This window comes from Mauremys mutica, chromosome 5 (genome assembly GCF_020497125.1).
Source record: "Mauremys mutica isolate MM-2020 ecotype Southern chromosome 5, ASM2049712v1, whole genome shotgun sequence".
In the NCBI taxonomy this organism is placed as follows: domain Eukaryota; kingdom Metazoa; phylum Chordata; order Testudines; family Geoemydidae; genus Mauremys; species Mauremys mutica.
In genome coordinates, this window is record NC_059076.1 from 118,086,690 (window position 1) to 118,113,083 (window position 26,394).

At 45.0% G+C, this 26,394-nt stretch overlaps 1 protein-coding gene across 1 annotated transcript in view; it reads right to left on the minus strand.

Moving 5' to 3' along the window:
* Positions 1-13,581: 13,581 nt before the first annotated feature.
* Positions 13,582-26,394, minus strand: part of EVC2 (EvC ciliary complex subunit 2) — a 157,833-nt gene continuing 145,020 nt past the window's right edge. Inside the window, exons 20-22 of the mRNA XM_045017520.1 lie at positions 22,962-23,158; positions 15,665-15,766; positions 13,582-15,142 (exon numbers count right to left, since the gene is read on the minus strand). Coding sequence (XP_044873455.1) covers positions 14,872-15,142; positions 15,665-15,766; positions 22,962-23,158 — 570 coding nt within the window. The 3' untranslated portion in view covers positions 13,582-14,871. The remainder of the gene's footprint in view (positions 15,143-15,664; positions 15,767-22,961; positions 23,159-26,394) is intronic.

Below are 26,394 nucleotides of genomic sequence, written 5' to 3' on the forward strand. Positions count from 1 at the left end.
TCAATGTCTGTGTATAAGGCAGGCTTGTCAGTGGTAATGAGCTAGATAGGTTTTAGATCATGTATCCCACACTGAATACTCTCCATTTCTGATTCAGTGGCAGGATGCCATATGCATCCCCCATATTGACCAGATCCTGCAATCTTCATTCTTTTATTGAATTCAGTGAGACAAGTCAGATGAGTAAACATTGGACGATCCGGCCAGGCTGATTCTGTCGCCTCCTTTCCGTCAAAGACATGCAGCACTTTCCTTCCTTGCATTCTAATGGGAAATTTTATTTCTGATAGCGAGAGGAAATATTTTTTTTCATACTTCTCCCTCTATATATATTTAAACAAGGAAGAAAATCTCTCTCTCTCTCGTACACCTGCACACTCTGAAATGTGGCAGAAAAACAACTTTCAGGATAAAATCATTTTGTAGTGATGTCACTATGAGCTCAATAGCACAGTAACGGCACCCTTGGCACCAACACGCAGGAGATTGTCTTCAATATCTTTCGCAGCAGTATTGCCACATCCTGCTGTGCACCAGGCGCCCATAGGAGAATGCCAGTAACTTTTCTGTAGAAAAGCTTGGAGGGGTTTGTTCAACAGAATTTTAATCTCACTCAAACAGCTCGCTACAGCACCGTACGTGAGATTTTTCTCACGAGGGAATGTGTTGCATATTTTATGGCTGTCTGAAAATTGGCTTATTCAGAGACTTCATGATTTTTCACTGGATGTTTTATTCAAGAGTTACGCTGTGCATTGTGACCCCAGTGGGCCTAAGTCCTGACGCCTTTACTCTGGCTCAACTCAGTATGAGGAGGGCCAATCATCCCCCTGGGTGAAAAGAATAGAGAAGGGAACAGTACTGTACTCTGTAAGATTAGCTGTGGGAATTTTTGAATGCCTGTGCCACTGAAGGGCCATTTTGAGATGGGGAAACACAAAGTGGTCCTGTGAGGGATCTATGGTGTTGCATAAATGTATTGTGGGGATTGTAATGAGGCATTTGCTCACCTTCACGCAAATCAGCCAGAGACCTCCTTTAACTACAATCACCAATGCTTTGTTTATTAACAGTGTCAGCTCCCACCACCTTCTATTTACAGACAGTTGTAAACCAGCTTCTCCAGTCAGCAGGGATACACAGCCTGTGGCTACTCCATTTCCTTGCTCTCCCTCTTCCCCTCCCCCTTCATTTCCTTCCTGCCAGCTTTATATAGCCCCCTGGCTAATAAGGCCCACAGGTGCTTCTGTTCTACCAATTAGGCATGGCATACCCCGCCAACCCCAACTAATACTTCTTAACTGGAGCTGGGCTAACAGGGGCCTGGCCAGCATCTTCTTACAGGAGACAAATGGGGTGCAGCTTCCATCCCTCTTCAGCTGAAGCAGACCAGCCCATTTGGGACCTCAGTGTTTTAAGGACAGGACCCAAAACACATAAAATATGGACCCAATCCTGGAAACAGTTACTCAGCAGTCTATATCACTAGGACTAAATGCAGGTAGTAAGCACAATAGAAGATAGAAGGTTACATACAGAGTCCTAGCCTGCCAGATACAAATGGCAGCAACAAGGGGTGGGTTCAATCTGTCAAGAATTCCTTTTCCTAAATTAAATAAAGCTATGGCCTGAGAGCCCACACAAACCCATGCTCCTATTTATGGCTCTGGGAAATTAAAAAAAACCCACCACCTCCCTGGTCACCTTTCCAGACATCTTTCCCTCCCCCTCCTTCCCCTCCCCCCTCCCTCCCTCCCCCCCCCCCCCCCGGCCACTCACGAGCACACCAAAGTCCTTTGGGAACATAGAACATAAAGTATCTTTTTATTTGGGCGAAAAGGGAAAAATCAGTCAAAAGAAACATGAAAACCAAGCATATATATTGGCATATGAGAAATTTCAGCACCTCCAATCAACATCTGAGTAGTTTGCTCAACCCCCGGCCCCCAACTCGAATTAATAAATGTCCTATTATAGGGGTCTAGAACTGTCTCCACCAATGCCACCCCCTAAAGCCCTATTCACAGGGCACGTAAATCTCAGTGGTAGTCAGGGCATCAGGGGTGGCTCTCTTCTCTCTGCGCCAGACCAGACAGAACTGCTCTGTCAGAGCACACTCCAATTGGACCAGTTCTGTAATTTTAGCTCTGCTGCAACCAGCCTGGTAGGCCAGAGCTCTGTGAAGTCAGCACAGTATCGTTACCATGAGGGGTCCAGAAAGGTCTTGCCGCGGCATCAGCTCTGCTTCACCCCCCCCTTCCTATCTATCTAGGGCTTTCTGTGGAGTTTCTGCTGATTCTGCTGCTGCTGCCTCAACCGAGTCCTGCAGATTCCTCCATACAGGGCACCAAATTTCCATGTGGGGAACTCAGCATAGAACAAGACCTTTAGACAAAGCCCCTGAACTTTAGGATGGAACCCTTTTTCTTGGCTGAGCTGAGGCTTCATTACCCAAGCAAAGTCCATTGCTTGTACACTCAGGCTGACCTTTCAACCCAAGGCATATTCTGCACAATTTTATGCCATTTCATCAGTAGGGTAATGATACTAATCTATTGTCATATTTACTCATCTAAACAAACAAATTCCAGCCAAAACAAGACACATCCTTGTCCTCTTATAGTTATATTAAGAAGCCAAATTACCCAGTAGAATTTTTGAAGCAATTTATTCAAATGCAGAAAAGAATTGACAAAAAGAGCAGAATCCAATTACTTGGTTTATGGATGAGGGCCTGTTCAGGGCAGTGCCTTTTCACTTACTCTCAGCCCTGGATAAATGACAGCATCTGGAAACAACACAGTCCCTTACAAGTGTCAGTTGTTGTGATGGGGGACCATGTCCCTAGATTATGCCCCCCTAGTGGTCAGAGCACTGGCTAACCTTATCATCTAGTGGGCTCAAGTCTGGAGTTTGGTGGTAGAGGAACCTGGGCCTCCAACTCCTCAGGTTCCAACCCAACGCCCTTAGGCAGGCAGATCAATGTGAGCCCTACGCCAGGGTATCACCCAGCCTGCTCCCTGGGTTACTTCCTACTACATCCCTGCCTCTCCAGAGGCACAATGAAGACCTGGCCAATGGCTTGCAATGAATCACCCCAGAATGGATCAGGAGGTTCCCATCTCTACTCATATGTAGATGCTCTACTGTCTTTTCTGTGGTGGCTGGCAGCTCTGAGTTGAGGTCCGCTTCAGGATGGTGAGGAGGTCCTACCAGATTCCTCCAGGAGCTACCAGTGCCGGTCTGCTCCCTTGTACTGACCACCTTGGCTGAGCTGTGCTTAGAGCACACCTGTGGAGCACACCTGCTCCTTAACCATCCATTCTCCAGTGTGGGGTTGGCACACCTCATCACACATCCTCCCACGGAGACTTGGAACTGAGGTATTGTCATCTGTCTGCCATTCCCCTCCAGCCCAAGACAAGAAATCTGCATTCTGGTGTGTCTTTCCTGGACAATGGAGTAACACTGTCCATGAAAACATAGGGCAGTAGGGAGAGATACCACCTCACAATCCAGGCGTTGGTATCCTTCATGGAATTCGGCCAACAGAGACATCATGGTCCATGACTAGTAGGAAGGCGCTTCCCAGTGAATAATAATGGAGAACATCTATGGCCCACTTCACAGCCTGGACTTCCTTTTTGATGGTTGAATAGTTTATTTCCTGAGAGAACAGCTCTCTAGTTATGTAGAAGACTGGATGTTCCTCGTCATCAATGTTCTGGGATAGCACTGCCCCAAGGCACACATTCAACGCATCCGTCTGTAGAATAACCTGTTTCAAGAAGTCAGGGTGGAAAAGGAATGGCTTGTGGGTTAGACAGGGCCTAGGGCGCCAGGATTTGGGGGGGACGGCATTTTGCCAGGAGGGTGGCAGGCGGCTCCGGTGGACCTCCCGCAGGCGTGCCTGCGGAGGGTCTGCTGGTCCCGTGGCTCCGGTGGAGCATCTGCAGGCACGCCTGTGGCAGGTCCACCGGAGCTGCGGGACTGGGTAGAGCTGGCCCTGAGCCTAGGGCACCAAAAACCCTGGCGCCGCTCCTGGGGTTAGATGATTCTTTAAGGCTTTGTATGAACTCATGCAAGTTTCCATCCAGTTGAGTCTGTAAACTAGGCTGAAGTCTTGCAAGAAAAGCCTGTTTTGTTGATATTCCAGTCCTTCTGCCTTTAGTTTCAGCTGGAATGAAGAAAAGCAGAGATATGTGAAAAGGATTCCAGCACCTTTCAATAAACAGTTTATCCAAAAGTAATTGTTGGATAAGTGAGATGCAGATTACTAACAATGAGCAATACAATTCTAAAACTCTAGCTACAAAGCTAGGAAAATAAAGACGTAGAGACAAGGCTAAAAATGGAAAAGCAAGCTCATTAACCTATGGTCAATTATGGCTTACTCTTTCTATAAACAAACTGAAGGAGGCATTAAGAATTTTTTCCCCTAGTAACAATACACCCTCATATGGAAGGAATCTCTTCATCTAACATCAAAATGCAGCCACCACTGCTGTGAAAATGCAGCCACCACTGCTGTGGAACGTGGCAGCTGTTTGATGATACATAAAAATGCCACACAACAGTTTAAAGAATGAATTGAAGACCAAAATATGCAGTTCAAATTGAGAGGGGGTGAAGCAAGCAGAAGCAAAGGAAAAACGGGATACTAAATCTGTCAGATTTCTATGACAAACAAGTAAAAGGAAATGAGTGAGACTCACATTACTGAGAGCCTAAGTGGGGTGTAATTTAGGCAGCCTTCTCAGTTGCTCCCCAGCTAGAGCTGATATCCTCAGAGAATGTTTGTATCTTTAGGGATATTAATTTATTTCAGGTGATATCCTAAATCACAAACTTTTTGACACAATGTTGGTGGAAAAAATTGTTCAGTAGAAATGCCTCTAGTAGAATGCCCAGTCATTCATAGTGATGAATGCTCTCAATTCTCATTAATTACATTGTCTCGAATACAATAATATTTAGCATTAATGTAAGGCATTATAAAGTGCTTTACAAATACTGGGTTTATCTCTTCACAACTTTGCTCCTTATATAACTACTTACAGCAGTGCAAGATGAGTGGAAAGTGGGTGCAAAACACTAACAGTGCTGATTTGTTAGCATTTTACATCCACTTTGCATAGGCACAATTGATTAGAAAAGTGCAAGGCAATGGAGACCAGGTTTGCACCAGAATCTTTTGCCAATATAGGAATGTTGGTTAGGGGTGTGATTTATTTACTTATACATTTTTCCATTTATTTTCTGTAACATTTTTATGCTGGCAAAACCTCTAGTGCAGACACAGTTACAGTGGCATAAAAATGCTTCTGCTGATATACTTGTGTCACTCTATGAACTGCTATAAACGACACAATCAAAAGTAATTTTGTGCTACCTCTGCACTAGCCACACTGATATAGGGTAGGTCTACATTTGCAGCAGCGTGTAGGGCAGACACTGCACACCCAGCTAGCATGGGTATAAATAGCAGCGTACTGCTTAGGCAAGTAGAGTACAGACACATCAGAAGCCTAGGGTATGTACCTGACATGGCTGTCTACATACCCAAGCAATGCCTCCCCACATCTACACTTCTATTTTTAGCAGTCCCACTGCCCCTCCGCCCCCGGCCAGAGCCTGTTGCAGCCAGGTGTAGCTATCCACCACAGTGAGTGTGGATGCAGCCTGCCTTTCACTGTGCTGTGTAGCCACAGGTACCCCAGCACCACCACAAATGTAGACAAGGCCATAGTTATATGAGCAAACCTTTTAAGTGTAGACCAGGCCGGAGAACTGGGTCAGTTAATTTCAAGAGGACTAACCTGCTGCCAGAGACTCAGGAAATGAGAGTCATTTATGGCAAGCAGTGTAATTATTGGCACTGTGCTGTATCAGAATAACAGCATAAAACTTAACTCTCCCCCTGAGAAATAAAGGTGCTAAAATAGCAACCAGAGGAATAAGAGATAATAAATGGAAGTGGCATGACTCACTAGATTCAAATAAAAGCAGATAATTATTTTTCAGAATCTATCTTATTGGAGAGAGCCTGCCAGTTTAAAATGCAGTGCTGTTGCAGCTGTGTTGGTCCCGGCAATACAAGACAGGTGCGGTAATCCCTTTACCAATCTATGATACTAGTAATAACTCAGATGACTAAAAGTGACATATTACCTCACCCACCTTATCAGTTTAAAATTTATGCTGCAAACAAACCAATCTATGATACTAGCTAATAACTCAGATGACTAAACGTGACTGATTCTAGTTTATCAGTGATGATTTTTGCTTATGTTTTACCTTTCTCTCAGTTTAGACATTACATTTCAATACAGCTTCACTTTTGTTTACAGATAGTTATACTCGTCTGACCACTGCAATCCTTTGGTTCCAACCGCAGCAGAGCAATATTTTGTTTACACACAACTGTCTCCTTGGAATTTGTTCGCAAAATGTGGAAACTTTCTATTGGGCTGCTGTTTTATAAAAGCTTGATTTGACAATATTTTAATCTGAAGCCAGATTTACACTGACAGCATCTCTGTACATAGTCTAATATCACTATAATGTGGTCAAACAATTGATTAAGTAATTTCTTACCGGCTGAATGACTGAATGCCAACCCAGAGAAATGGAGAAATGCTGAATTGCCAACCCAGAGAAATGGAGACAGGAAAAATTAAGTGTTTTAAACCTCAGCCCTTATAAAGAGGACCAGGCCACCTGCACGCTGTTTTCTTGTAACATTGTGATTTTAGACATTGTTTCAATTCCACATTCAGAATGGTAGCCAGACGGAAAGGATTCTAGTCACTCAAAATGAATGAAGTGGAATTTACTAAGTGAATTTACTTAGTGAAGCAACAGGGTGTAACACACACACAAAAGAATATTTTAATATAATATCTAAATATTTTGGTTGACATTCACACTAGTGCAGAAGAGACTGCACGGGTCCCACGTATGGACCTCTTCCGGTGTTGCCAACTCTTGCAGTTTACCACAAGTCTCATTATGACAATTGGTGATTTTCTTTTAAATCCCAGCTCCTGGAGTCATGTGATTACACAGGACTCTTAGCTTCCATTGGAAGGAAAAGTAAGTTTTTTTAAAGGCCTTCATGGTCACAGAAAAACGCTTGAAAATATGAAGGCTCAAAACCCAGAAGGAAACTAAAAAGAAACATATTGTTTTAAAGCCAATCAGTGCTTGGGGTTGGCAATGTTGCTTTTAAAGGGTTTAAGAAGGGATGGATTGCAGCATTTGGATTAGATTTTGCCTGGGCCTCATGCAGGGATACAAAGTGGCGGGCACAAAGGCCCAGATCCTTAAAGGTAGTTAGGTGCCCAGTGGGAGTTCGGTGCTTTAAATCCCTTTGATTATCTGGGCCAAAAAAACCAGCATCTTCATAGGAGGCCACGAGCAACAGCAGTTCTTATATGCTGCTGAACACAAGAACTACTCCCTGATAGCTCCCCAGAGGGTCCACCACTACTTGCATGGGCCATAGAGAATAGTGTACCCATCTCTCCTAAAGGGCTGTTAAAAAGCCAAGCTCCAGGAAGCACGGGACCAGATTCTCCACTGCCTTGCATGTTGTGTGACATGGTACCATTCTGATTTCACAGCACACACTTCGTAAGTAACAAGATGCAAGGCAATGCAGAAGTAGACCTATTGCATCTCCCTAAGGCTGAGTTAATCTTGCAGCTCCCATGGAGCAATTTAACTATACTCCTTCCCCATCCTGGGCCTCTACCTGAACATCACACCCTGGCTTTCCATAGGGATGGAAATTCATACAAACTACATTTATTGCTATTTAATACTAAATCAGAGGATGCCTGTGTGATGGCCACCATATTGGCCAAGACCAGGGACCAAAACAGTGACCACCGGACCTATAGGCAAGAGTCATTATAGCCTGAAATAAAGAACCAGGGCCCAGGTGTTAAAGGTACTTAGACATTGCTCTGTTCAGTGTTGCAGTGCCTAACCCTTTGGCAGCCTGCTACCCAGGGGAACTTTCAGCCCCATGCTAGGCACTCAGGCTCCCCATACAAGGCATGGGGAGAGCTAGGTGCCTGAGGAAGGGATTTTCAGAAGCCATCCACCTAAGCTGGAAAGGTGGTCAACAATGAAAGCGGAGGAAGAAAAATTCGCTGTCACCCAGAAAGCAAAGGAAAGGCGAATGTGCAAAATATCGCTCCATGACCATATACTGAATGATGAGATCAGAAGGCGTACAGAGGTGACTGATGTAGTGCAGGCAATGCACGACACAAAGTGGAGATGGGTGGGTCATGTAGTTTGCAGGTAAGACAATAGGTGGACAACCTGCATCAGTGCCTGGATCCCCAGAGACCACAAGCGACCACTGGGCAGACCAAAAACGTGCTGGGATGATCCCATGACAAAACTCTTTGGCCAGAAATGGAAAGAACATGCAACAAAAATGGAATTGTCTGGTGTTTGTGGAGGGACAAGCCAGACAAAGGTGATCCACCTAAGCCAGCCAGGAGTGAAATGCCTAGAAAAGGGGGGGTGGGGCATTAGGTGCTTAATTAGCTGTCCTGGTTGACATGCCAGAGATACGTGCCTCTGCGCTTGGGATCCTCAGCTACAAATCCTCTCCTGGAGATAGGCACCTAAGATAGGTCAGCCGCTTAGGTAGCTCATGTCCTACCAGCTAAAACCATTTCTCTCTCACCCTTGAGACCTCTTTCACACACCCCTACATTTCTGTGTCCCTGGTCATCTTCAGTGTGCCCCTTTACCTGCTGATAGGCTGCCTCCAGCCCTCCTGCTGTGGGGGTTGTCAGGTCACAGGCGCGAGGCCTGCTCTGAGTCTCCCTTTGGGATGGGCCTTGCTGGAGAAACTGGCAAGCCCCGACTAGCTAGAGTACAGAATCCCACTTTGGGGCCCCCTGGCCTTTGGCTTGAGCTCTGAGCATTTCATTAGCTGTGGGATGGCATCAGCAATTAGCTGGCTTTGCCGATTCCAATGAGCAGCAACGTAGGTACCTAGGAGACATGGGCACCTCCAGGTTTCAGCAGCAGCTGAGCAGTGGCTTTGAAAATGTCACTGGTGCCTGAACAGTAAGCTTCGGCCCCTAAATACACAGGTAATGGGTTACAATCCAGGATCTGGGCCCTGGTTCTGTGTCTGGGAGCTGTAACAGACTCACCCCCCTCACTGCATAGGGGAAAAATAATTTGTGCTCACCAGTGGGTTTAAATTGCTGGTTAAAAACATCTGAATTTGTAAATGCTGGCCAAGTACCCTTCAGGTATGAAGGATAAAGCTACTAATGTTTATTAAACTGACATGGTTACTATGCAAGTCGTTTTGTTAGGAGTTATTTTCTTTTCTTTAATAATTTACACTATTACTAGCAAGGAAATTGTTGTGTCCTGGAGTAATGTTCCCTGCCAAAGGGAATTTATTATTAGTTCCTCTGATTCTTTTCATGAGTTATTTTTCTAGGGCTTCTACAGTTTAAAGCGGGATCTCTTTTTACTTTAGTGGGTGCCCTGATAAGCAGGAGGGCTGTTGGTAAGGCGGGGGGGGGGGGGAATGCAATATTTGCTGGTCCTGCCCGACCTCCACCTACTGAGTGGATGTTATTTTCTCAGGGGGAGGGGAGAGTCCCTAAGGAGATCAAATATTCCAAGTATATTGTATTGCTGCTTATCAACAGTCAGGAGATGGTGAAAAATATTTAAAGCTTTCAAGGGAAGGCAGGTGAGCTCCTTTAGGATCACTGAACTGTTCATTAGCAGTGCCCCTCATTTCCAAAACCTTTGACTCCACTGTTTAATAAAGTGAATGCTGTAGCCAGGTGGAGAACCTACAGAAAACGTTGTCAGATTAATGGGATTTGTTTTTTAAGCCCCAGTAGTGCAGTGAGCTTCACAAGACCGGACCCCTCACATCAGATCCTTTTATCTTTCTACTTTGGCTCCATCTGTTTTTCAGTAGGGGATTAGACCAGAGTGACAGCACATTGGGACCTAGTTGTGCAAGGTGCAGAATGCCCTCAACCCCCTCCGACTCCCAAGTGGCGTTCAGCACCTTGCAGGATCTGGCCCTTTGCTCCATAAAACTTTTCTTTGTAACAGGTAACAACCCTAAAACTAATAGAAATGTCCACTCAGCTAGTCCGTGGCAGCGTTATCTCCTATCTGTAAAATGAGGATGAGAATATTTACTAAGGTTCTGATTCTGCAAAGATTTGCACACACCCCCTTCCCCCCCTCCTCATGCCTTCACATACTGTCATAGGCCCATAATTTCACTGTGACTACTCACAGTTAAGCATGTGTGTTGAATCAGTGCAGGTCTGAGGCATTATCTATTGAATATAGATGTTTTGAGATTCAATATTTATTTAGTTCTTTAAAAATATAATGCATTATGGAAGTGTGATTTTTATTATTTCATCTATGGGATGCCTCTACTGCATTCAAGGAGATTACAACTGTTGAGCTATTTAGATTTTTGGCCGGGTGAGCTGGATGTGCAAAAAAATCCTTACAGTATTGGATACACAGATAATGTCGTACAAATCCAACCTGGTGAGTTTACACATGAGATTCTGAGTCACAAGATCTTGAATTTTGGCATGCATTTTATCCTCATAATTTATAGCTATAGGCCTCCCATCCAACTAGTGGAATCTCTACTGGGATTTTCAGTAATAAATGCTTCTGAAAACAATTCTGCAGGTTTTTAATGACAAGAATTCATTATAAAGATTTGACAATGTATAAGTTAAAATCTGTCTACTTTGAGAAGAATTCTTCTGGGAAGCCATCTCATCCTGGGGCTTTTAAAAAAGCTTTATTCATTTCTGTTATTGCTTTATTAGGGATGGGAACATACACGTTACTGCTACTGGTTAGGTTTAAGGCTACTTTAGGGAATTTTTTAAAAAATGCTTTGAACATTTCAGAGCATGCTTTAGCCTCAGGAGTGTTTAGCTGTAACATTTTCAAAATTTTGTTGATGGCTTTGTCCTTTATTAAAAAAACTATCATCAGAGGGTTTAAGTGAAGCAATTGTATTTCTTGTTTTATTCTTTCACATAATTAGGTAAGTGACTATCAGTTTTGCTTTTTTCAAAGCAGCAGCTTGCATTTAATACGAAGGCAAAGACAGACAGTATTGCTTGTAAGTTCAATTATATTTATATTCTAGTGCAAATCTATTTCTTATGTTATTAGTCTTTATAAATTGACTTTCCAGAACTTCCAATTTCACTTTCCATTGTCTATTCTCTTCTGTTGCATTTTTCATGCTGTTTGGCTGAAATACATCCTGTAGACTTCTCCGTTCACATAGCCCTTCCAGGCATTCAGATGTTAGGATAGGACTTCCCATCTATCTTATTGTCCTGACAGACTGGTAGGAGTAGGAGGGAAAAAAAACATTAATTCCCTTTCTATAATATTCAGCACTCTCCCAGGTCCCAGTAAATTAAGATAATTTATTATCAGTTCAATAACAGGCTTTCAACAATTTAACTTTGTATAAATCTAAATAAATAAAATGGTAATTTAATTCCAGCACCCAACCCAAGCCTCACACAAAACATAATATACACATTAATCAGTTCGTTATACTAAATCCCTTTTATAACTAGCCACCACGCTGGCATCATGTGCTCACTCCATGGGTTCTATTGCGTATAGGTGCTACATATAAGCACAGGATTAGGGCTGTAATCTATCCAGGAAGGATGTAAATTGAATGTATCAAACACAATTGTTACTTGAGAATGGCTTTTTCTACCATGGTACAACCTTATTCACTTTTGACTCAGTGAGGATAATAAAGAACAGGCTGAGAATGGTTACTGGATTTTCAGGCTGTGATGCTAATTAATCCACACGATCAAGAACTGTGTTAGTAGCTGAAAAATGTTAATGGTTCTTTACTGTACAATAAAGCCCCTAACTTTATAAAGAGAAGTGACTTTTCCACTTAGGTTCAGAATAAATGCAATTCTGCCATTTTATGATCAATTATAGAAACAAATACAATTAGTGTTTACTTTCCCAAAGGAAATGGACATCTTGTTTATATAAAAATATACAGCACTAACAAAGGAACAGCTTCAGGGTATGTGATCATAATATTGCCAAACTTGGGCATTCAAAAATGATGAGTTATGATCTAAAAATCATGATTGTTTTAAACATCATGAGATTTTTAAAATAATAAATTTGGAGTTCTTTTTATTTGCCTTCTGGTGTCAGTGCCTCTATGGCTCATGTTTTCATGCCCCGTCTGCCCAGTTATGAGGGCTAAAAACTTATTTTTTTAAACAATGAACAGATTCTTATGGATTCACTTGAATCCAGGAGCTAGAGCTTTCAGAAAACACCTACAGTTATGAGAGTTGGTGTGGCAGGGTGGACTAGGTCCAGAGGCCCCCTGGCTGGAGGCCTTGCAGACCTGCATCACCCTGCTCCAGAATAGTGCAGCAAGAAGTCCTCCAGGCAGCCTAGAGTGGAAGCAGAGGAGCGGCCAATCAGAGGGGCTGCTGGAACAACCAATTAGGGGCCAGAAGGGCCTGATAAAAGGCAAGCAGCAGAGCAGAGCCTTCAGTTGCTGTGTGGAACTCGAAGAGGGATGACCGGGTACCTGGCTGGCTAGATTAACCATGGACAGCTCACTGCAGAGGGCTCACCAGACAGAACGGAGCCCAGGGAAGGCTGCCAAAGACCAGGTGCCTGGCTAGCTGAATACAACAGCAGCAGGACCATGAAAAAGTCAGTGTGGGCAGGCTGAGCCCAGAGGACTGAGCACAGAACCTGGCCAGTCGAAACGAGGGTACCGAAATGGGCCCTGCTGGTCTGGTTGCAGACTGAGACCAGGGAGGCTGCTGAAAGGACACTAGCCGAGGGTAATGAGATGGGCCCCGGCTGGGAGGTCAAAGAAGGCAGTGCCTCTGAGAGGAAGCCTAAGGGCTATGGCCCCATACCAGAACTGTGATAAGAACTTGGGACTGTATACCCCAGAAGGGGGGACAGTGTGTGAGGCTTGGCCGGAGGGCTGAGCTGCTGAAGGCCTGCCAAAAGAACATCAGCTGGGGGGGGGGGCAGGGTGCTTGCTAGAGGCAGGTGCCACCCTGATGTAAGACCAAAAAACAAAAGCAGGCTCACACCCAACTAACCAAAGGGGGCCATCACAAGAGGTGAGTGCTGCACCATGAAAAAGAACTGTGATTGCAAGTACACTGGCCACAGAAAGGGGACACTCATGAGAGGTTGACACCATTATAGTTGGTAACACTGTGATCACTAATGCCTTAGGAAAATAACATAATTCCCATTTTTTCCCCCTTTGTCTGTGAGCAGATACAATATTGTTGCTCTACTAGTACAAAGATTGGGTCAGATTCCACGAACATTTATGCCTGAGCCAAAGTCACAGTCAAGTTTGGGGAAGGTGGTGAAAAACTGAAGCCAATGTAACTACTCTGGTGAGCAAAATTAAGCACATGCATAAGTGTTTGGAGGATCTAGTCCACTAGCTGTAATTTTAGGAAGCAGTTTGCAAAAATAAAACCCAATTTATAGTGGTTATTAACAAACTATTTATTAATAATTACCACAGTTAGTTGGTATACAGTTCTTCCTCATCCTTATCTGTATTTAATACTGTATCCTGCAATAATTAATCAGGGGTTGCTTTCACATAAGTTACCATGACATATAAACAATAATAAAAATATAGCAAACAGTCAAATCAGTATTCAACAGCAGAGTACTGTGCTCCTGTCTGCTGTCGCTCATCTCACACGAGGCTGGTCGATGTACAGCTTAACAAAGCTATGCACAGTTAGCAGGATGTTATATGCAACTCCACTGCCATGGCTGCCAATACTTAGTAACATAGCTCCGCCCCATATTCGCCACGAGGGGGTCTCCATCATGCTCCTGGCCAACATCCGTGAGAAATGTGACTTGCCCCTGTACTCAGACCTCTTCAACCACCTGCTAACTTCACCTGTCTTCAGTCTTCTAGATACTATACCACCACAGGACATGATGGTGGAATCTGCTTGGCATAATAAGTGGTCAGCAATGATAGTCATTAATCACTCTCTCGTCACCGACCCAACTATCTGACCTGCCAAGGCACGTGTGGGCTTCCCTGAACTGGTTTCAAACAGGACAGGGCAATTGTGTGGCCAATCTCTTCAAATGGGGTTTCACTAATGGCCCACGATATAGATGTGGTCAACTTCAGACTATGTTGCATATCCTTGACAAGTGCCCGCTGATGGCGAGCTACGAGCTCTTCACCTGGCTGAAGACGATGCTATCAAATGGCTAGGCACACTGCGCATACGCTGAGAGTACAAACCTGGTACAATGAATTATATGAGCACTACATCCTGCCCTCAGTTATGTAATATGTATCACAGAGTATGACACAAATTCACCTACTGCTCCTGTGTGCACTAAAAACAATACACCAGACTCTCGCTAGAACGCGCATATATATAGCGCGAATTCGCATATAACGCGGTCACGGCCATGGATCCCAAATTTAATTACTTTAATTGCAATTCATTTTAATGTGGTCCCCGCGTTAACGCGGTACCACGCATGGATCTCAAATCCCCCATTCTAGCCAGGGTCCGGTGTAGTTAATAGATATAGATTGTGCGCTGCCGGATGACGAGCTCAAAATCCAGTTTTAAGAATAAAAACTATTTACAATGCAAAAATCAAACTATTGCAAGTTAGACAAAAATTGTTTTTTAACAATGACTCAGATGATTTTCTCCTTTTTCATGACCCTTATTTGGAAATAAACTTCCTCTCACTAATTGCTGCACTGAATGGCTATCTCCCTCATTAGCCCGTGTTTGCCAATGCAGTCTTCTTGGAATTTAGGAAGTTCTTTTTCTTTTTTCTTGGAGAACTATGCAAAGTAAGTATGGGATCCCTTTCATCACGGAACAAAAATATCTTCTCCCCTGTGTTTAATAGCTCAATGGCTTCTGCAGCAGCAGTGTTCAATGAATCAGGCTGGCCAAAAGGTTCCACAGGAGGGTGTCTAGACAAACATCCGAGAGGTGAGAATGATGTTCTTTCCATGAGTGCAAGTTGCTTCTTCTTTAGCAGGCTGTATTAAGAAAAGGAAATTGAATTTAAAAAATGATTTATAAAAATAGTTCCAGCACAAAATGATTCGCTTGACTGTATAGTTAAATCTTGGAAAAAAATATTCATCGTACTTTGGGAGACTAATGTAAACCATCTTCAGAAATTGACACACTGTATGCATCATTTTTGCCACCCCAAACCAATTTCCACTTCACTGTATGAAATATAGCATCCAATCAGTACGCAGCCTTATAACAAATGTTACATACAAGGAGGCAAGTGGGCAGAACATGCGGAGCATCAATATTTCCCTTGCAAGAACTTTAATATTATTGCACAGTAAGTGTACAGGATGCTTTATGAAACATGAGTTCCATATTCACATGCACGCTGAGAACCAGGACAACAGTGGTAGAAGATATACATTTGTGAGTATGTTCATGAATTCTAAAACACTTCTCACAAAAAGGGTGACTCTTGGAAGATATGAGGTACAAGGAGTTGTATTTTCCCCCATAGCAAGTACTAACTTTTTCTTTACCTTTCTTTACTCCTGTTTGCAGAATGCATCTTCTCCAAGCCTTTGCTTATCAGATCCTGCCTTACTTTGCTTTCTAATGCTTGCCATGACCCTTGGTGCTTCCTGAAGGAGTAAGGGGGGGGAGGGGAAACAAAAGAAAATCCTGAATTTTACACCCCCACCTTCAAAACAAAACACCAAAAACAAACAAACAAAAAATCACCACCACCATGTGGTTTTGGGTATTAAAATTAATGTTAATAACAACTTAAATACATTCAGCAGGAACGTTCATTTATTTTTGCTATAATTTCCTGCCCAACATTTATTATGGGAGAGATCCTGGCTCACCCTGTGCTCCCCAGCAAGGGAGTGAGGTAGTGTAAGTTGCCTCCTCCATCTTCTGTGTGACTCCTATAGTCTAGGTTGCATTAGTCTTTGTGGATCTGCCACCCCTCTTCTTGTGCAGGTGGACAAAGAGTGGGAGGGCAGGGCCATGGACTGGGCAAAGCCTGGATTCCATTCTCACAACATACCCGCCACCACAACTGAGCCAGTGCAGAGAGGAAAGTAATCTCCACCAGGAAGGCCGGGGGAAGATTACATTCCCCAGGGAGTGAGGGGGAAACCAGGAACCAAACTGTGCCTCGAGGCTGTGAATTATGAGGTGAGGCATGTGCATAGATGTTTGCAAGACAGGGGCCTTGGAATGCAGCTAGTTCTCCATGAGGTATTGTCACTTTGCTAGATTTAAAAGAAAAAAAAGACCAGTTACCTACCTTTTCGTAACTGTTGTTCTTCAAGATGTGTTCCTTCTGTCCATTCCATTCTAGGTGTGTGTGTTAGGGTGACCAGATGTCCCGATTTTATAGGGAAAGTCCTGATATTTGGGGCTTTTTCTTATATAGGCACCTATTACCCCCCACTCCCATCCTGATTTTTCACACTTGCTATCTGGTCATCCTAGTGTGTGCACCCATGTGCACAGCCATTGGAGATTTTTGCCTTAGCTGTATCTGTAGGATCGGCTGTGGCACCCCCTTGAGGGCTGTGCTCATCTGGTATATTAGGCACCACTGACCCTACTCCCTCTTAGTTCCTTCTTGCTGGCAACCAACAGAGGGGTAGGGTAATGGAATGGATATGAGCAACACATCTCGAAGAACAAGAGTTACAAAAAGGTAGATAACTGTTTTTTCTTCAAGTGCCTGCTCATGTCAATTCCATTGTAGGTGACTCACAAGCAGTATCCTCAGAGATGGGCTCATAGTTCATGGTCTTGCAGCCAGGTCCACCATGGCTCGGAACTTGGTGTCAGGGAGGAAGGCTCTGGCCTGAGTAGAATCAAGGACCACTCAAATGAACTCTATGCATTGCACTGGAACTAAGGTTGACTTTCTCCTTTATTAACAGCTCCAGATCACAACCAGGTAGAGTAAATCAGATCGAGATGGAACCACACCTGATCCCAAGACCGGCCCTTTATTAGCCAGTCATCGAGGAACGGCTAAATTTTAACACTTCGACACCTCAGGTAAGTGGCCCCTGGTGCTATGCACTTTGTGAACACTCTCAGGGCTGACGAGAGACCAAAGGGCAGCACCATGAATTGAAAATGGCGGTGGCCCAGCATAAAACAGAGGAAGCATCTGTGTCCTGGGAAAATGGAAATATGCATCCTTCAAGTCGAGGGTGGCATACCAGTCTCCTGGATCCATGGAGGGGATGATGGAGGCCAGGGAGACCATGCAAATCTTCAACTTCTTGAGTGACTTGTTGAGGCAATGGGTCCAAGGCCCCCTTTTTGTTTTCAGGATTAGGAAATAGTGGGAGTAGAACCCTTTCCCTTTCATGGCTTGAGGGACCTCCTCCATCGCCCCCAGGCACAGGAGGTTCTCGACCTCCTGAATGAGAAGTTGCTACTGAGAAGAATCCCTGAAGAGGGACAAGGCAGAGCGGTAAGAAGGAGGGTCGGCCATGAAATGCAGGGTGTTACCCAAAGATATTATGTCAAGCTCCCAACTGTCTGAGGTCAGCTGCAACCAGGCTGACCAGAAGGGGCACAGGCGGTTGAAGAAAGAGTAGGAGGGTGGTTCCTGGGACGTGACTGGGGCGTCGACCACGTGAGCACTGTCAAAATGTCTGCTTCTGGCCTCCTTTGTTCCTGGAAGGGCCAGGCTGAGCAGATGAATGGAAAGACGACAGGTAACGCCACTTTGACCCCTTGTCTCTATCCTTTTTCCTGTAGGTGCTCAGCCGGGGAGTTCCCCAGAACCTAGACTGGGGAGATGGAAGAGGTGGAGGATGGAACGACTTCCTGGCCTGCAGAGGGGTATGAAGGCCCAAGGAACGAAGGGTTGCTTGGGAGTCTTTAAAGCTGTGGAGCCTTGCGTCCGTGAGTTTGGAGAAGAGCCCTGCCCCCTCAAATGGGAGGCCCTGAATGGTGGCCTGCATCTCCTGGGATAACCCAGAGGACTGTAACCAGGAGCTGCGCTTCAGGACCACCGCAGAAGTGACCATTCTGGCTGCCGAGTCTGTAGCATCCCAGGCCATCTGGAGGGCCTCTCACCACTGCTTTGCCCTCTTCAACAAAAGTGGCGAACTCCTGGACTCGGTCCTGTGGGAGGGCCTCCTTGAATTTGTTAAGGGAGTCCGACGGATTAAAAATGTATCTGCCTAAGAGGGCTTGGTGTTAGACACCCAAAATTGCAGGCTGGCCATCAAGTAAATCTTTCTGACAAATAAGTCCAGTCTCTTGGCGTGCCACTGACTTGTCCCTGCCTGTCCCTTTCATTAACAGCAGACACGACCAGTAACGCCGCTGGAGGGTGTGTATACAGCTATTTGAACCCTTTTGCAGGGATGTAATACTTCTCTTCCGCCTTCTTAGAGGTAGGCAGAATGGAAGAGGGGGTTCTGCCACCGCAATTTGGCTATCTTAAGGACCCCTGGGTGGATGGGCAGCGTGACCCAGGCCAGGGTAGTGGAGGATATAACATTAAAGAGGTTGTCAGACTCCTCCACTAACTCCTCAATTTTTAAGTTCAAATTGGTAGCCACTCATATAAGGAGCACCTGGTGCTCCTTGAAGTCATCAGTGGGCCCGCCACCACTTCGTCCGGAGACTGCTATGACGATTGCACCGCCGGGGGAGGGGCATGTTCCCCTTCCGTCTCCAGGGACAGCTCCTTAGGCATTGTAATCTGCTGTGCTACCCCTGTGTCACATTCAGTACTGCGTTCTGACTCTGGTGCCAGAAATGCTGGAGGCAGTTTGTCTGAGGTGGCAAGGGAAGAACGGGGGAAATACGGGGTCGGCATCATGGGCACGCCCCACTGGTTCCAGTGTGGCCATTGAGCCGCTGTCCCTGCTGCCAGTCTGCCGCTGCAGGCTGCGTGCCGACTTTTTGGTGAATCAACCCCTCCTCAGTGAGGGGCTGAACTGCTGGTCTGACTCGGACCATTGCTCTTCTGGTGACCATGGCAGAGCTGTAGAGATCTGAATCTGCTGGTTGGCGACTGGAGAGGTGAGGATCGGTGCCTGCCTGATGAGCGGTATCCGAGAGGTGGAGACCAGCCGTGAACAGGAGCGATCCTGCCCCTTTGGGCACTGATGTCTGGGAGACCGTGATGGTGACCTGCACTGCAGTGATCTTAGGCTAGAAACTCGCCGGTACTGGAGATAAAGGGACTTGTGCCTTGACTCCGGTGTCCCATGCCTCACAGGGGGAAGAGCACAGCGTCGGGGACCTGGGTCTTCTGACCGGAGACTGAGGTGTGTGGTGCCAGGATCCTAGGATGTGAAGATGGGGATCCACGCCTGCGGTCTGGGGACCGAGGATGCTCCACTGCCCTATGGGGCAGTCCCATGACTGGCTTGCCCTTAAGTGTTGGGGTCTTAGCCGAATCCGGCACCTGGTGTGGCATCTGTGGTGCTGGCTAGCCTGCTTGATCTTTAGCCACCAGGGACACTTTGGGCAACGAGGGCCCAGGAGAAGCAAGGGTCCCCTTCGGCTCCCAGGAATCGGATACCTGGCGGGCTAGGGGGTCTGATTGCAGCGGTACCCTCGTTAAGCTCCAGGGCGGGCACATGGCCTGACATAGGTCCTTTGTCAGAAGCCCCTTCTCTCTCTGGTGCTGGGGGGAGTGCGGGGGGGAGCTCTTCTTTTTCTTTTGCAGCTTCTTAGGCACTGGTGAGGGGAAATGGTACTGGGCAGATGCCAAGGTGCTAGGCGCAGGGTCCGAGTGGGAGGGCTCTGACGCTGGATGATGCGCAGCCTCCATGAGGAGGGCCCTCAAGCGGATATCCCGACCCTTCTGAGTTGTAGGGCAAAAGTTCTTACAGATTCTGCACTTGTCTTCCTGTGGGACTCGCCCAAGCACTTCACACAGCTGTCATGGGCATTACTGATAGGCATCGGCCTGTTGCATGGTGAACATGGTTTGAAGCCGGGGGAATGGGGCAGGCCCCACTCCAGGGCGAAGTCCCATCTGGGACTCTAGTTGCTGAACTAACCTAACAGTTAACTTAATGGCTAACTAAGTACCTACAAACTGTAAACAAAGAAGACAGACCAGGGGTTCTCAAACTGGGGGTCAGGACCCCTCAGGAGGTCATGAGGTTATTACCTGGGGGGGTCGCAAGCTGTCAGCCTCCACCCCAAGCCCCCCGCTTTGCTGCCAGCATTTATAATGGTGTTAAATATATAAAAAAGTGTTTTTAATTTATTAGGGGGGTCGCACTCAGAGGCTTGCTATGTGAAAGGGGTCACCAGTACAAAAGTTTGAGAAGCACTGAGATAGACAATGGGTTGTAAATAACGGCTAATGCTCTTGCACTGCCAGTCACGGGCGATAAGTAGGAACTGAGAGGCCGTTGGGTCGGTAGCACCTAATGTGCATGAGTGCAGCACTCAAGGTGGCGTCACAGCCGACCCTACGGATACCGTTAAGGCAAAAATCTCTGACGACTGTGCAAGTGGGTGCACATGCATCTAGAATGGAATCGACATGAGAAAACACTTGAAGAAAAAATTAAGGTCCCTATATTGCAAAAGCATCTGCATAAGCATGGAGTCCCATTTGCTTGAATGGGACTCAGGTGGGACACAAGAATTTGTTTACATGGACTTTTTTGGAGACGGGGGCCTAAAATAGAAAAGTTATGAGCAATTAACAGTTATTGAGTATGCTCTGTGCACACTTTAAAGATTTCTGCAAAACCTAAGGCAGTGCTGCCAACTATGTAGTGTGTTTATATTACCCTATAGGATTCAGGGAAAACCACACACTTTGTTCGGTCCAACCTGATGAAAGGCTGGCCAGGGATGGATCTATGGTGTTTCTTGCAAGGACTTAAAAGGGGAATTGATTGCTAAAGCTGGGTTTCTATATGACCAAAATGACAGTGATCTTATGAGACAGCTGATTACATAAGATTTTTACAGGCCAAAACAGTGGACATCTAGATAGGTTAACTCCTCTCATGAGATCACGATCATTCTGGGCTGAAATTTTGTAAGCACAGCTGTTCTTGTGAGTTTTCATCTCTGCAACTGAACTGAAAATTTAGCTCCTTCTGGTTTTTGTTCAAACACAGAAGACCAGACTCTTATGATCATATCTGGATCTAAAGCCACACATACCTATATATTTGTAAAGATTCAGATTCGAGCTTCTGTGTTTAGTGCTTTTTTAGAATTGTGAGAGTAAAACTGCAATTTATTGCTTAGTTTACATTTTATTTCCTGTTACACATAAAGGTCACATATATTTAAAATAAATGAAAAACTTTAGAAAGGACTACAGTAGAACCTCAAAGATACAAACACCAGAGTTATGGACTGACTGGTCAACCGGACACCATGGGGAACCAGAAGTAAGCTATCAGGCAGCAGCAGAGACAAAAAAACCCAAAACAAACAAGCCAGCAAATACTGTACTGTGCCTGTATTGCATCTTAAAGGTAGGCACATCTAGCTGCCTGTCCCCATCCCCACCCCCTACTCCCCGCAGTACGGGGCAGCCACTTACAGGTAGGAGGTAGTGAATGCTGTTTTCCCCTCTCCCTGCTCCAGCTTGTAAGCTCAGAGCCCAGGGAAAGAAACTTCCCAAGCTACTACTGAAACCTGGCCTGGAGTTCAGAGTAGCAGCCGTGTTAGTCTGTATCCGCAAAAAGAACAGGAGTACTTGTGGCACCTTAAAGACTAACAAATTATTTTAGCATGAGCTTTCGTGAGCTACAGCTCACTTCTTCGGATGCATAGAATGGAACACACAGACAGGAGATATTTATACATACAGAGAACATGAAAAGGTGGAAGTATGCATACCAACAGGAAAAGTCTAATCAATTGAGATGAGCTCTGATTTTCCTGTTGTTATGCATACTTCCACCTTTTCATGTTCTCTGTATGTATAAATATCTCCTGTCTGTGTGTTCCATTCTATGCATCCGAAGAAGTGAGCTGTAGCTCACGAAAGCTCATGCTACAATAAATTTGTTAGTCTTTAAGGTGCCACAAGTACTCCTGTTCTTCTGGCCTGGAGTGTAAGCTGCTGGAACTGGAGCCCAAGCTCCTGCCTGCATCCTGCGCTCTGGAGGAGCAGCTAGTTTTAAAGGGCCACAGCCTGCACTGTGCACCCACTGACACTGCTGTGCCCCAAGGTGCCTCACTCATCACCGCTGCTCACAGGGGTCTAGAACCAGCTGTCTGTCCCCACCCTCACTCGCCAGGCAGCCACTGAAAAGCTGTGAGCCCCGCTCCGAGCAGTCTACCCCGAGGAGCATCCCATGATGTCTTGTTCAGAGTTACGAACAACCACCATTCCAAGGCGTCCGTAACTCTGAGGTTTGACTGTAATTTACAGATTTTTTTACTCCATATACTGCCTACCTCAGTGTGTCACAGCAACAGTTTACAACACCTGCAGCTTGCTATACTTAGTATAAATATTACTAAAATAAATGGTGAGAAGAATGTATAGATAAGCAAATGCAAATTAAAACCAATAAAATACATCAAGAGAAAATGTAGCAAATAAGAAAATGGAGGGAGAATATTTAAAAGCAAAGAAAGGGTTGTTACATCTATGAATAATACAGATCACATTTTTCCTCTGTTAAAGTCAGATTGTAGTTAAGATATTTATAACTATCAAAAAGTTATCAAATGATTTATTCCCCCTCAGAAATAACATTTCAGCAGGAAAACCCATTCATTTGCTTGACTACTGCTCCTGTCTGTCCAATGGAGCTATATTCCCTGAAAGTAATATCCTCCAGTTGGAATTTCAGCTATAAACTGACGCACACTTACCTCTTTCTACAGCTGTCAGCTTCCTCTACATTTATGTCACTTTCCATAACACTGTCTGAATATCTGTCACTGATTGAATCCAGAACAGAAAGCAGCTCAGTCTGTGAACTCGAAGGCAGCAGTAAGTTCAGCAGTCTGTGCAACATCCCCACCGGTACCATTGTCAGTTTGGTTAAATAAGCTGCCAATTGGAGCTCCTAGAGGAATCAATGACAAAAGTTCAGACACGTTCAGCATACCATGAAGGCGTGTCACTCCGGCATATGCTATTATGGGCCTGTTATGCCCTGCAGGTACATTGTATTCAGCACCCGTTGGATCTTTTCAAACAATTACCCAGACCAGGTTAGTTCAACCCCTCTTTGCAGGGTCTGGTTTATTTACCATTCTAACATATACCCCTATCCACCTTGCTTCTGAGGGAGGAGGCAGCATTTATACTGGCCCCGTCTCCCAGCTCATTTTTCTATTATCTGGGTAAGAGGGGAGCTCTGCCCCATCCTCTCTGCAAGGATCCTGGCCCTGGGGCCTTAAAGGGACAGTAACAGGATCTCTTCTCCAAACACAATTCATTCTCAGAGACACTTTCCCTCTAGCTCTATCCCCCTTATGTCTCTATATCTCTCTCTGTTGGATCCTTAAAGGGCCATGCCACATGACAGGGTGGACTGACCACTAGACACTGCTATCCTTAAGGGGCAGACTCCCCATCACACAGCACTACAACAAAATAAATGATCAGTAACTTTTAATTTGAAACGTTACAAAATTTACCACTTTGGAGGAAATATGAGTCAACAGTGTGCCCTTGTTGCCAAGAAGGCTAACAGCATTTTGGGCTGTATAAGTAGGGGAACTGCCAGGTGATCGAGGGACGTGATCATTCCCCTCTATTTGACATTGGTGAGGCCTCATCTGGAGTACTGTGTCCAGTTTTGGGCCCCACACTACAAGAAGGATGTGGAAAAATTGGAAAGAGTCCAGCGGAGGGCAACAAAAATGATTAGGGGGCTGCAGCACATGACTTATGAGGAGAGGCTGAGGGAACTGGGATTGTTTAGTCTGCAGAAGAGAAGAATGAGGGGGGATTTGATAGCTGCTTTCAACTACCTGAAAGGGGGTTCCAAAGAGGATGGATCTAGACTGTTCTCAGTGGTACCAGATGACAGAACAGGGAGTAATGGTCTCAAGTTGCAGTGGGGGAAGTTTAGGTTGGATATTAAGAAAAACTTTTTTACTAGGAGGGTGGTGAAGCACTGGAATGGGTTACCTAGGGAGGTGGTAGAATCTCCTTCCTTAGAAGTTTTTAAGGTCAGACTTGACAAAGCCCTGGCTGGGATGATTTAGTTGGGAATTGGTCCTGCTTTGAGCAGGGGGTTGGACTAGATGACCTCCTGAGGTCCCTTCCAACCCTGATATTCTATGAAAAACAATTAAATGAAAATCATTTTAAAGTCAATAGCTTTAGAAACCAGTGCTATTATCACTTGCTTCATCACTTCCACCATGGACCAGTGTGCGCATGAAGATCTTTCACTTCATGCTGGACACTGGGACTTCAGGATTATAGCCAGCCTGATTCTGTGAATTAAGAAGTCATTATGCAGCCACATAAATGACTGTGCAATGCCTGTTTGTTTGGAAATTATCATGCAACTGTGCTCTAGAGTCTAAGCTTTCATTTAAAAAAAAAAAGTCTCTAGCCCTTATTGTAGAAAATAAAACCTTCAAAATGGGAATGGAATGCCCAACTCGGCATATTCCTCAATCTGCAGACAGCATGGAGCAATTGCTAGAAGAGAAGTGTGAATGACTGCCATTCATCTCAAAGTGGCTTCTAACTCTGACGCCTAATGATGACAATTTCAATGTTAAGTATTTCACTGCTTTTCATTTCAGCAGAAACATCGAGCTTGTGTGCTTATTCACTGTTTCTGTGTGTAAGGGCAGATGTCGGGACAGGCTGCCAATAAGAGCATGTTGCTGCTGCCAAGGGCTTCTGGTGATGGGAACACAGAATTCAAACCTCCATTCCCTCAAACGTAAAATAATCTCTGTTCCTGTCCAAAGTGGAAAAAAAATCAAAAATACGCCTCTTGGATACTGCAAACAAACAAACTTCACTTCCCACTTCTTGGGTGCCAAGATCCCTTTGTGTGTCCGGTCCAGCTGTGAAAACTCCAGCATCCACCTGATAATTTCTACAGTGCTCCTCTGTATTTCAGTACAAAGATCTATAGCACTGTGAAAACCTGAGGCTAGATGAAAATAAAAAAATTAAATTAACACCACAAAGGATGCTGCACTGGACTCTATGAGAGGAGCTAGCGAGGATGGGGGGCGGGCAATACCATGTGTTCAGGGAATATCCCACTGCATAAATGTAGCTATAATGTGCTACATAAACAATAGGGCCGCAGTTCTAACAATTATTAACTGCCATTTCCTCTCTCTATCCTATTCAGCTCCTCTATCTGCTCTCAGTAGATCTGCCATAGTTACACTGGGCCAGCTCCCATCAGTTATAGCTGTTCTAAATGACCCACCACTAGCACAAGCACTCCTGTGATAATCCCCCAGGATCCTCAGAAAGCCAGCACCACTTCTGAACTGTTTACCAGCCTGTGTGTAGCAGATGCGGGAGATTAGTACCAAGGCCAGGTCACAGGCACAAGAAATCCCCAGGAACAAGTGAATAAAGAACAGGAAAACAGCCAAAATCAATTTCTTTGTCCAGAGAGGATTCAAAATGTTACAGCTGCTGTTAGAAGTCTCACTCTTCCCTAACAGGAATTTTATACAGCGGGATACAATGAATTTGCAGAAGCGATCAGGCAAATCCAGTCTGACTATCGTTAGGATTCTCAAAAAAGGAAGGTTTTGCAGAGTAAGTGTTTCTATCGTAAGAACGACACTCTCCACATTTATTCCCCTTCTACCCCTATTAAAAAAAACAAACACACACAACCCTCAACCCAAAATCAAAGATACAAACAAAATTCAACTAACAGTCAATGAAGCAGACTAAAACATAATCCTAACCCAAGCAGAAATTTTACCCTGAAAAGGAAGAAGAGCCAATGACTCCATGAAGTCCGTCAGGGACTTCACTAATACTATCAGTTTTACACGGAAGATGCTCAGATACTATGATGGGCAGCAGTACAAAACTCTAAGAAGAAAAAAAAATCTATCCTAAACTTTGTGTTATGGTTTTGGACACTGTTGGCTCTTATGAAATCTTGCAAGAACCAACAGGATTAAGGTAGGAATAAAATTCTTATTTCAGTCTATGAACCATCATCCCCTTTCCCTAAAAGTGAGAGGGCCTGCGGTAAGTCATTTAATTCAATGATTTATATATAAATGGATGCCAAAAGAATTATGACTGCGTTCTTGGCTTTCACCTTCAGCAGTTTACTCTTAAATGTTC